This window comes from Anomaloglossus baeobatrachus, chromosome 7 (genome assembly GCF_048569485.1).
Source record: "Anomaloglossus baeobatrachus isolate aAnoBae1 chromosome 7, aAnoBae1.hap1, whole genome shotgun sequence".
Taxonomy (NCBI): Eukaryota; Metazoa; Chordata; class Amphibia; order Anura; family Aromobatidae; genus Anomaloglossus; species Anomaloglossus baeobatrachus.
This window is the reverse complement of record NC_134359.1, coordinates 263,108,187-263,120,187: the sequence shown is the minus strand read 5'-3', so window position 1 is coordinate 263,120,187 and position 12,001 is coordinate 263,108,187. Positions and strand designations below refer to the sequence as shown.

At 53.0% G+C, this 12,001-nt stretch overlaps 1 protein-coding gene across 1 annotated transcript in view; it reads left to right on the top strand.

The window, feature by feature from the left end:
• Positions 1-12,001, top strand: part of INTS1 (integrator complex subunit 1) — a 293,595-nt gene that overhangs the window by 65,539 nt on the left and 216,055 nt on the right. Inside the window, exons 9-11 of the mRNA XM_075319760.1 lie at positions 8,864-9,040; positions 10,564-10,672; positions 10,933-11,053. Coding sequence (XP_075175875.1) covers positions 8,864-9,040; positions 10,564-10,672; positions 10,933-11,053 — 407 coding nt within the window. The remainder of the gene's footprint in view (positions 1-8,863; positions 9,041-10,563; positions 10,673-10,932; positions 11,054-12,001) is intronic.

The window sequence follows — 12,001 nt, the reverse complement described above, 5'->3', positions numbered from 1 at the left end:
TTTTTTCTCTCAACTCCCCCCTGCTCCAAGGCCGCCGCCTTCTCGCAGGCCGTGGCGTCCTTGCAGGCAAACGGAGTGATTGTCCCAGTTCCCGCTCAGGAACGGTTCAGAGGTTTTTATTCAAATCTCTTCCTAGTTCCAAAAAAGGACGGTACCTTCCGGCCCATCCTGGATCTCAAGCTTCTCAACAAGCATGTCCGGGTGCGGCATTTTCGCATGGAGTCTCTGCGATCAGTCATTGCCTCTATGACCCAAGGGGAGTTCCTGGCGTCCATCGACATCAGAGATGCCTATCTACATGTGCCAATCGCAGTGTCACATCAGCGTTGGTTACGTTTTGCGATAGGAGAGGATCATTTCCAATTCGTGGCTCTCCCCTTCGGGTTAGCCACGGCCCCTCGGGTATTCACCAAGGTCATGGCGGCAGTGATTGCGGTCCTGCATCTCCAGGTGTTAGCAGTGCTTCCTTATCTGGACGACCTTCTGGTCAAGGGTACATCCAGCGCAGACTGTCAGCGGAGTGTTTCGCTCACTCTCGCCACCCTAGCCCAATTCGGGTGGATTGTCAATCTTCCCAAATCCACTCTGACCCAGAGTCTCACGTACCTAGGGATGCAGTTCGAGACTTTGCCGGCACTTGTGAAGTTACCCTTAAACAAACAGCTGTCACTCCGGTTGGCGGTGCGCTCTCTCCTGAGGCCCCGCCGTTATACCCTCAGGCGTCTGATGCAGGTGCTGGGTCAAATGATGGTCTCCATGGAGGCGGTTCCCTTTGCCCAGTTCCATCTGCTTCCTCTGCAGCTGGACATTCTCCGCTGTTTTGACAAGCGGCCTTCCTCCTTACAGAGGTTAGTGGCTCTGTCGCCACGGACCAGGAGCTCTCTTCAGTGGTGGCTTCGACCCCTCTCCCTGTCCCAAGAGCGCTCCTTCCTGACTCCGTCCTGGGTGATTCTCACCACGGATGCCAGCCTATCCGGCTGGGGAGCGGTACATCTCCACCACAGAGCACAGGGCACTTGGACTCCGTCCGAGTCAGCCCTTTCAATCAATGTGCTGGAAATCAGAGCTGTGCTTCTAGCTCTCCTAGCCTTTCACCACCTTTCACCACCTGGCGGGCAGGCACATTCGTGTCCAGTCAGACAACGCGACAGCGGTTGCCTACATCAATCACCAAGGCGGGACACGCAGCCGCCTGGCAATGTTGGAGGTCCAACGCATTCTTCAATGGGCGGAGGACTCCAAGTCCACCATATCCGCAGTCCACATCCCTGGCGTAGAAAACTGGGAGGCAGATTATCGTCCTGCGCAAGATCAGAATGGAGGGCCGTTGAGTCATCCTCATTGCACCGGACTGGTCCAGGCGAGCTTGGTATCCGGACCTGCTCCAACTGTCCGTAGAGATGCTGTGGCATCTCCCGGACCGTCCAGACCTACTCTCGCAAGGTCCGTTTTTCCGCCCGAATTCTGCGGCTCTCAAATTGACGGCGTGGCTCTTGAGTCCTGGATTTTGACGGCTTCTGGTATTCCTCCTGAAGTCATCTCCACTATGATTCGGGCCCGTAAGTCTTCCTCCGCTAAGATCTATCACAGGACTTGGAAAATTTTCCTGTCCTGGTGTCGCTCTTCCGGCCATTCTCCTTGGCCATTCTCGTTGCCGACCCTTCTGTCTTTTTACAGTCTGGTCTGCAGCTAGGACTGTCCCTCAACTCTCTCAAGGGACAAGTCTCAGCTCTATCAGTGCTGTTCCAACGGCGTCTCGCCCGGCTGGCTCAGGTTCGCACCTTCATGCAAGGTGCGTCTCACATCATTCCGCCTTATCGGCGGCCCTTGGATCCCTGGGACCTTAACTTGGTCCTCACGGTATTGCAGAAACCCCCTTTCGAGCCCCTTAGGGAGGTTTCTTTGTATCGTCTTTCTCAAAAGGTGGCCTTTCTAGTTGCCATAACTTCTCTCAGGAGAGTCTCTGATTTGGCTGCGCTCTCCTCGGAGTCACCTTTTTTGGTTTTTCACCAAGACAAGGTAGTTCTCCGTCCGACCCCGGACTTTCTTCCTAAGGTGGTCTCTCCCTTCCACCTTAACCAGGATATTTCCTTGCCTTCCTTCTGTCCGGCCCCTGTTCATCGCTTTGAGTAAGCGCTGCATACTCTAGATCTGGTGCGTGCTCTCCGGATCTATGTGTCTCGCACCGCTGCGCTTAGGCGGTGCACCTCTCTTTTTGTGCTAACCACAGGGCGGCGCAAGGGTCTCTCTGCTTCTAAGCCGACCTTGGTCCGTTGGATTAGATCGACCATTTCGGACGCCTACCAGAGTACTCAGGTGCCTCCCCCGCCGGGGATCAAAGCACACTCGACCAGAGCTGTCGGTGCCTCTTGGGCTTTTAGGCACCAGGCTACGGCTCAACAAGTCTGTCAGGCTGCCACTTGGACTAGCCTGCATACCTTTTCGAAGCACTACCAAGTGCATGCTCATGCTTCGGCAGATGCGAGCTTGGGCAGACGCATCCTTCAGGCGGCTGTCGCCCACTTGTGAAGTTGGGCTCCGCCTACTTCTTAGTTTTTTTCTGTTTATTCCCACCCAGGGACAGCTTTGGAACGTCCCATGGTCTGGGTCTCCCAAAGGAACGATGAAGAAAAAGAGAATTTTGTTACTTACCGTAAATTCTTTTTCTTATAGTTCTGTATTGGGAGACCCAGCTCCCTCCCTGTTGCCTGTTGGCAATTTTCTTGTTCCGTGTGTTATCACCGGCTGTTGTCGTGGACAGAGTCTCCGGTTGTTCCGGTTCTTACTCTGTTCTACTTGTGGGTGGCTATTCTCCTTCAGCTTTTGCACTAAACTGGCTAGGACTGGCTACCAGGGGGTGTATAAGCTCAGTGGGAGGAGCTACACTTTTAAGTGTAGTACTTTGTGTGTCCTCCGGAGGCAGAAGCTAAACACCCATGGTCTGGGTCTCCTAATACGGAACTATAAGAAAAAGAATTTACGGTAAGTAACAAAATTCTCTTTTTTTCTCTCAACTCCCCCCTGCTCCAAGGCCGCCGCCTTCTCACAGGCCGTGGCATCCTTGCAGGCAAACGGAGTAATTATGCCAGTTCCCGCTCGGGAACGGTTCCGAGGTTTTTACTCAAACCTCTTCCTAGTTCCCAAAAAGGACGGTACCTTCCGGCCCATCCTGGATCTCAAGCTTCTCAACAAGCATGTTCGGGTGCGGCATTTTCGCATGGAGTCTCTGCGATCAGTCATTGCTTCAATGACCCAAGGGGATTTCCTGGCGTCCATCGACATCAGAGATGCCTATCTACATGTGCCAATTGCAGTTTCAGACCAGCGTTGGTTACGTTTTGCAATAGGAGAGGATCATTTCCAATTCGTGGCTCTCCCCTTTGGGTTAGCCACGCCCCCTCGGCTATTCACCAAGGTCATGGCAGCAGTGATTGCGGTTCTGCACCTCCAGGGGTTGGCAGTGCTCCCTTACCTGGACGACCTTCTAGTCAAGGCTCCATCCAGCGCAGACTGTCAGCGGAGTGTCTCGCTCACTCTCGCCACTCTAGCCCAATTCGGGTGGCTTGTCAATCTTCCCAAGTCCACTCTGACTCCGACCCAGAGTCTCACGTACCTAGGGATGCAGTTCGAGACTTTGCCGGCACTTGTGAAGTTGCCCTTAATCAAACAGCAGTCACTCCAGCTAGCGGTGCGCTCTCTGCTGAGGCCCCGCCGTTATACCCTCAGGCGTCTGATGCAGGTGCTGGGTCAAATGGTGGCGTCCATGGAGGCTGTTCCCTTTGCCCAGTTCCATCTGCGCCCCCTGCAGCTGGACATTCTCCGCTGTTGGGACAAGCGGCCTTCCTCCTTACACAGGTTAGTGGCTCTGTTGCCACGGACCAGGAGCTCTCTTCAGTGGTGGCTTCGGCCCCTCTCCCTGTCCCAAGGGCGCTCCTTCCTGGCCCCGTCCTGGGTGATTCTCACCACGGATGCCAGTCTATCCGGCTGGGGAGCGGTATGTCGCCTGGCAATGATGGAGGTACAACGCATCCTTCAATGGGCGGAGGACTCCAAGTCCACCATATCCGCAGTCCACATCCCAGGCGTGGAAAACTGGGAGGCAGATTATCTCAGCCGTCAAAGCGTGGACGGTGGCGAGTGGTCCCTGCACCCGGCAGTGTTTCAGTCAATCTGCCGCAAATGGGGCACTCCGGACGTGGACCTAATGGCATCCCGTCACAACAACAAAGTTTCTGTTTACGTGGCTCGCTCCCACGATCCTCAGGCCTTCGCCGCAGACGCTCTGGTTCAAAACTGGTCCCAGTTTCGTCTGTCCTACGTGTTTCCCCCTCTAGCTTTCTTGCCCAGAGTCCTGCGCAAGATCAGAATGGAGGGCCGTTGAGTCATCCTCATTGCACCGGACTGGCCCAGGCGAGCTTGGTATCCGGACCTGCTCCAACTGTCCGTAGAGATGCTGTGGCATCTCCCGGACCGTCCAGACCTACTCTCGCAAGGTCCGTTTTTCCGCCCGAATTCTGCGGCTCTCAAATTGACGGCGTGGCTCTTGAGTCCTGGATTTTGACGGCTTCTGGTATTCCTCCTGAAGTCCTCTCCACCCGCCCGTTGGATTAGATCGACCATTTCTGACGCCTACCAGAGTACTCAGGTGCCTCCCCCGCCGGGGATCAAGGCACACTCGACCAGAGCTGTCGGTGCCTCTTGGGCTTTTAGGCACCAGGCTACGGCTCAACAAGTCTGTCAGGCTGCCACTTGGACTAGCCTGCATACCTTCTCGAAGCACTACCAAGTGCATGCTCATGCTTCGGCAGATGCGAGCTTGGGCAGACGCATCCTTCAGGCGGCTGTCGCCCATTTGTGAAGTTAGGTTCTGCCTACTTCTTAGTTTTTCTGTTTATTCCCATCCAGGGACTGCTTTGGAACGTCCCAAGGTCTGGGTCTCCCAAAGGAACGATAAAGAAAAAGAGAATTTTGTTTACTTACCGTAAATTCTTTTTCTTATAGTTCCGCATTGGGAGACCCAGCACCCTCCCTGTTGCCTGTTGGCAAATTCTTGTTCCGCGTGTTATCACCGGCTGTTGTCGTGGACAGAGTCTCCGGTTGTTCCGGCTCTTGCTATGTTCTACTTGTGGGTGGCTATTCTCCTTCAGCTTTTGCACTAAACTGGCTGGGACTGGCTCACCAGCGGGTGTATAAGCTCAGAGGGAGGAGCTACACTTTTAAGTGTAGTACTTTGTGTGTCCTCCGGAGGCAAAAGCTAAACACACCCCAAGGTCTGGGTCTCCCAATACGGAACTATAAGAAAAAGAATTTTCGGTAAGTAACAAAATTCTCTTTATTTGGACTACAAACCTCCATGTTTGGGCAGCTAGGCTCCTGCTATAAAGGTTATGAACGCAGCCAGCTCTTAGGCTATGTGCCCACGGGAAAAAATACCTGTGGATTTATCTGCGTAAAATCCGCAGATTTACTGGATTTTCTAGATAAATTTGCAGGTTTATGCAAGTACAGACACTCCCCATGTTATCCTATGGGACATGGGAGTGCTGTGTCCATGCTGCGGATATGTGTGGCTGCGGAATATGCTGCGGATGTCCCGCAGCCGCACGTAACTGCATGTCAATTATTCCTGCGGAAGTCCTGCCTCTCCACTATGGAGATAGAGGCCGGGACTTCCGCAGGTATGTCGCACGAATGTCCGCAGGTTTACCGCAGCTATATCGCTGGAATACCGCAGCAATGTATAGCTGTGGATTCCGGGGAGCAGTTGCGGTAAACCTGCAGACGTACCTCCGGATATATCCGCAGGTACAAAGTTCCGTGGGCACATAGCCTTTGGGCGGAGTGCTCAGTCAGAAAGAGACTCACTACAAATATCCAAAAAACAACTGACCCGCACATCCAACAAATGTGAACAGGTGCTAGCTTTTCAGTGTGCAGCTGTATGCATTTTATATTTACTATGCGTTTTCCGCTAGCACCTGTTCACATTTGTTGGATGTGTGGGTCAGTTTTTTGGATATTTGTAAAAACTTGGTGGGGTGGAAGGGAGGCCATTTCAACATAAAGGCCTCACATAGGCGTCCTGGACCTGTCTGTCATGTATGCCTGTCTGGCCGGGTTCCTGCAGCTGCTAACTCTGCAGTGACGCACTAAAACCTCACTGCCGGGTCATATGGGGATGGGCACGCCAGTAGGTAACGGGGTTGTCCAATGATAAACTTTTATCACCTATCCACAGAAGTGATGTATGATCCAGTGAATGTGGGACCCCCCCAAGCCAACATACATTAATCCTCTGTCCTGCAGATCTCTTCTGCAGTGTTTCCCCGAAAATAAGACACTGCCTTATTACTGTATTTTTTTTTGCCCCGAAAAATGCGCTAGGGCTTATTTTAGAGGTAGGGCTTCTTTTTGGGGAAACACTTATTGTGGATAAGTTTACCCCCCCAAAAAAGCTGACTTCCCCTTCCGGTGAATCATATTTGGCAGACCCCAAACATCTGTGTCGCTCCCAGGTCCTCCTGTGCTCCCCAACGGGTCCTTGTGTGCTCCCCAGCGGGTGCTGCCAGCAGGTCCTTGTGTGCTCCCCAGCGGGTGCTGCCAGCAGGTCCTTGTTTGGTCTCTAGCGGGTGCTGCCAGCAGGTCCTTGTGTGCTCCCCAGCGGGTGCTGCCAGCAGGTCCTTGTGTGCTCCCCAGCGGGTGCTGCCAGCAGGTCCTTGTTTGCTCCCCAGCGGGTGCTGCCAGCAGGTCCTTGTGTGCTCCCCAGCGGGTGCTGCCAGCAGGTCCTTGTGTGATCCCCAGCGGGTGCTGCCAGCAGGTCCTTGTGTGATCCCCAGCGGGTGCTGCCAGCAGGTCCTTGTGTGCTCCCTAGCGGGTGCTGCCAGCAGGTCCTTGTGTGCTCCCTAGCGGGTGCTGCCAGCAGGTCCTTGTGTGCTCCCTAGCGGGTGCTGCCAGCAGGTCCTTGTGTGCTCCCCAGCGGGTGCTGCCAGCAGGTCCTTGTGTGCTCCCCAGCGGGTGCTGCCAGCAGGTCCTTGTGTGATCCCCAGCGGGTGCTGCCAGCAGGTCCTTGTGTGATCCCCAGCGGGTGCTGCCAGCAGGTCCTTGTGTGATCCCCAGCGGGTGCTGCCAGCAGGTCCTTGTGTGCTCCCTAGCGGGTGCTGCCAGCAGGTCCTTGTGTGCTCCTTAGCGGGTGCTGCCAGCAGGTCCTTGTGTGCTCCCTAGCGGGTGCTGCCAGCAGGTCCTTGTGTGTTCCCCAGCGGGTGCTGCCAGCAGGTCCTTGTGTGATCCCCAGCGGGTGCTGCCAGCAGGTCCTTGTGTGATCCCCAGCGGGTGCTGCCAGCAGGTCCTTGTGTGCTCCCCAGCGGGTGCTGCCAGCAGGTCCTTGTTTGCTCCCCAGCGGGTGCTGCCAGCAGGTCCTTGTGTGCTCCCCAGCGGGTGCTGCCAGCAGGTCCTTGTGTGATCCCCAGCGGGTGCTGCCAGCAGGTCCTTGTGTGATCCCCAGCGGGTGCTGCCAGCAGGTCCTTGTGTGCTCCCTAGCGGGTGCTGCCAGCAGGTCCTTGTGTGCTCCCTAGCGGGTGCTGCCAGCAGGTCCTTGTGTGCTCCCTAGCGGGTGCTGCCAGCAGGTCCTTGTGTGCTCCCCAGCGGGTGCTGCCAGCAGGTCCTTGTGTGATCCCCAGCGGGTGCTGCCAGCAGGTCCTTGTGTGATCCCCAGCGGGTGCTGCCAGCAGGTCCTTGTGTGATCCCCAGCGGGTGCTGCCAGCAGGTCCTTGTGTGCTCCCTAGCGGGTGCTGCCAGCAGGTCCTTGTGTGCTCCTTAGCGGGTGCTGCCAGCAGGTCCTTGTGTGCTCCCTAGCGGGTGCTGCCAGCAGGTCCTTGTGTGCTCCCCAGCGGGTGCTGCCAGCAGGTCCTTGTGTGATCCCCAGCGGGTGCTGCCAGCAGGTCCTTGTGTGATCCCCAGCGGGTGCTGCCAGCAGGTCCTTGTGTGATCCCCAGTGGGTGCTGCCAGCAGGTCCTTGTGTGATCCCCAGCGGGTGCTGCCAGCAGGTCCTTGTGTGATCCCCAGCGGGTGCTGCCAGCAGGTCCTTGTGTGATCCCCAGCGGGTGCTGCCAGCAGGTCCTTGTGTGATCCCCAGCGGGTGCTGCCAGCAGGTCCTTGTGTGATCCCCAGCGGGTGCTGCCAGCAGGTCCTTGTGTGATCCCCAGCGGGTGCTGCCAGCAGGTCCTTGTGTGATCCCCAGCGGGTGCTGCCAGCAGGTCCTTGTGTGATCCCCAGCGGGTGCTGCCAGCAGGTCCTTGTGTGATCCCCAGCGGGTGCTGCCAGCAGGTCCTTGTGTGATCCCCAGTGGGTGCTGCCAGCAGGTCCTTGTGTGATCCCCAGTGGGTGCTGCCAGCAGGTCCTTGTGTGATCCCCAGTGGGTGCTGCCAGCAGTTCCTTGTGTGCTCCAAAGTGGTCCTCCCCTGCTTCCGGGCACTCAGGCACGCGCTCGCTAGGTTGTCGGGGCAGTAGGGTATCGCCGGATGTGTGTGGGCACTCCATCACAAGTCCTTGTGTTCCACAGCCTCTAGTTCCCGGTCTGGAGAGTATGATTGCAGGGTCTTTTCTCTTCTCACTTTTGGGGGTGTCTGCTTTCATTAATGGTGTCCTGCAGTATCTTTAACTTTTTTTATCTGCATGGACACTTTATTATTGTACCGCAACTAGGGCTTATTTTTTGGGGAAATTGATGCGGGTGCAGAGCTGCATGGATTCAGCATATGAAGAAATGGTGTAAAAATAAAGTGCAGTTTTCCATAGTAACCAATGATCATTTTTGTTTGTAATCTGTCACTAAGTATATCCCTCATTATGTTTTTCCCCTCCTCAGTTTCTAGCTATGGTTTTCCAAGATTTACTGACCAATAAAGATGATTATCTCCGGGCCTCACGAGCGCTGCTCCGCGAAATCATCAAACAGACGAAACATGAAATCAATTTCCAGGCTTTCTGCCTAGGACTGATGCAGGAGAGGAAGGAGGCTACGTACACCGAAATGGAGTTTAAGGTGATTGCCATCTATGGACACGTTTTCCCAGATATATCCACCGAATTGGTCATATTCCACAATGTCTTGTATTTATGGAGAGGTAGGGTCTAACACTGACTTCAATCAATTATTATGATGGGGTCAGACAGCCATTCATTGTCTATGGGGCTGAGCATTCTGCTGGGCCGCCGTGCACCTTGCCGGGCCGCCGTGCACCTTGCCGGGCCGCCGTGCACCTTGCCGGGCCGCCGTGCACCTTGCCGGGCCATCACTCCATACAGTGCTAGCCTCACTATGCTCATGAAGTAACGGTCAAGTGTAGCCCCCTTCATAGTGATTGGTGGGGGTCTCAAGAGTATCACTTGTCCTGGGAATAGGGGATGTGTTCATAGTGGGGAAAACCCCACTAAATTGGCAGATTAACTGAATATGAGGATATACAAGAAACATAGTGGTCATGGACTCTTCTGTTTCTGTTCATGTCGGGGTGGAGGACACTTTTAAATAGAAGAGTTGTCCATATTGGCCAATTGGCCATATCTTACACTTTGCAAAAGTTTTGGTAATTCCCCCGCTCCCCCCCCCCCCCTCTTTTTTTTTTTGTTTTTTTTTGTTTTAGTGTTTCTCTCCCTCCCCCCCCCCTCCCTGTCCATTTTGTTTTCTCCCTCTGTGTTTTTTGGACCCTTACTAGACTGAAGAAAAAACAGTGGCCGTAGAGTTGATTTGTTACTCATCTTTGATACATTGGGAGCCATTTCAGTGGTATTTCCATCTTAAATGTTGGCATAGTGATGTGTTATGGATGCGTCTACCCCCCCAGGAGCCCCTCTGATCCTGAGAATGAAGGGGCAGCTTCAGCATTGTATACCTTGAAGTGTTGTTTTTTGTTTTTTTTTTTTTCTTCTCCTGCAAGTTTCACCTGACTGTGCAGGAAACTACGGCAGACCCCTTCCTTTGAATGAAGCCTCCTTGCATCTGGTGGCTAAGAACGACCCTGTGTATAGATCTTAGCAGCTTCTTTTCCTTTTCAGAAATTTTTGGGTGTTGCACATCCTAGCAATATGGCGTCACTTAGGCTGCGTGCCCACGATCAGGGTTCACAGCGTTTTGAACACAGCGTGTTTTCACTACACCCAAAACGCTGCGTTGTACAGTACAAGGACAGTGGATGGGATTTTTATAAATCCCATGCCCACTGTGCTTGTTTTTCCAGCAGCATAAACTGACCTACGGCGTGGCTTCCTGAGCCGCAGCATGCCAACTTACTGCTGTGGAGTCGCTAGTGTTTTTTCCGCAGTAAGGACACCGCGAGAGACCGCAACTGCCCGGACCCGGATTGTGGGTGCGAGCAGCTGCGATCTTCTGCGGAGGAGACTCAATCGTGGCCCTGCAGGAGAGGACCCGCCGTGTCCAGGACGCAGCATGTCCGGATCGTGAGCACATACCCTTGTTCTTATCAGGTGGTTTCTATGACATGATCATGGTATATTGATCTTCACTTTCTCTTTTTTATTTATTTATTTATTTATTTATTTTTAAAGGAACGTTTTGTGATCCATATAACGGATCTGCTCGCCGTGTCCATGATGTTGGGCATCACCGTTCAGGTCAAGGAAGCTGGCATTGCCTGGGACAAAGGAGAGAAAAAGAGTGAGTGATTTAAAAAAAAAATATATTTTTAGCGTTAGTCCGGCTTCACGTAACTGTGTTTGACAGTCTCGTGTATGGACCATGATTTCCATTCCCGGACTCTGCAAACTCGGTGAGTATATAAGACTGTTCAGTTCAGATTGGGAGACCCGTTGCTGTCCGGTTGATCACGGGCCGACGTCAATTCTGCCGAATAGTTCCTCGTTGTTGCGGCGTATATTCTCAATTTGTTTTGTGATTATTTTTTTTCTATTTAATAGGTTTGGAGACCCTGCGTTCATTTCAGAACCAAATTGCGGCGATTCAGCGGGACGCAGTGTGGTGGCTTCACACGGTGGTGCCGTCCATCAGCAAGCTCTCTCCTAAAGATTACGTGCACTGGTAATGTAGCCATCAGTCTGTGATTTAAAGGGATTGTATACTTCTTTTTGGTTAGTATAGTATGATTAGTCTTGCTGCTGAGACCCTCAGCTGTATTTTTGAGGGATTAAGGTGTTCACTTGTTCTGTGGTGCCCCTACAAAAGTTATCATTTAAAGAGGTATTCCCATCTCCAAGATCCCATCCCAATATGTTGTTGGTGTAATAATAATATTAGCAAATACCTCCAAATAAGAATGTAGTATAGTTCTCCTGATTAGCTATGTCACTTACCTCATGTGCAGGGCATTGCAGCTTAGGTATCCATGGTTACATCCACTCATATAGTGTCAGTATGGTCATAACCATGGATACTTAAGCTACTGCAATGCCCTGCACATGAGGTAAAAGACCATAGCTAATCAGGAGAAGTATACTATATTTCTAAGGTATTTGCTAATGTAGCGCCCCTGAGACTGGGTGCTACAGGGTATTGTATTTTTATGGTTTTTATAATATCCGTCCACTTTGGGCAGGCAGAGGTTAAAATCTTAGTAAGTTTAATTTCCTTCTTCACACAGCCAGAGGGGACATTACTTAGGTGGGGGCACGTGCAGGAGGGAGTTACACACAGACAGTTTACCTCAGAGTGCCTTGGGAAAGCACTGAGAGGCGACACGTAGTGACCAGCTCCCTCAGGGAGCTCTGTCTCTCTCTCGGGGACGTGATGTAACTGTGGAATAAAAGCGCAAAAATAGGGTCTTACCCAGTATAGGGTTTTCTTTATCGTTCCTTTGGGAGACCCAGACCTTGGGTGTTTAGCTTCTGCCTCTGGAGGACACACAAAGTACTACACCTAAAAGTGTAGCTCCTCCCTCTGAGCTTATACACCCCCTGGTGAGCAGACCCAGCCAGTTTATCGCTTTGTGTTCAGGAGGTCATACATCCACACATGCATTCTCATATGATT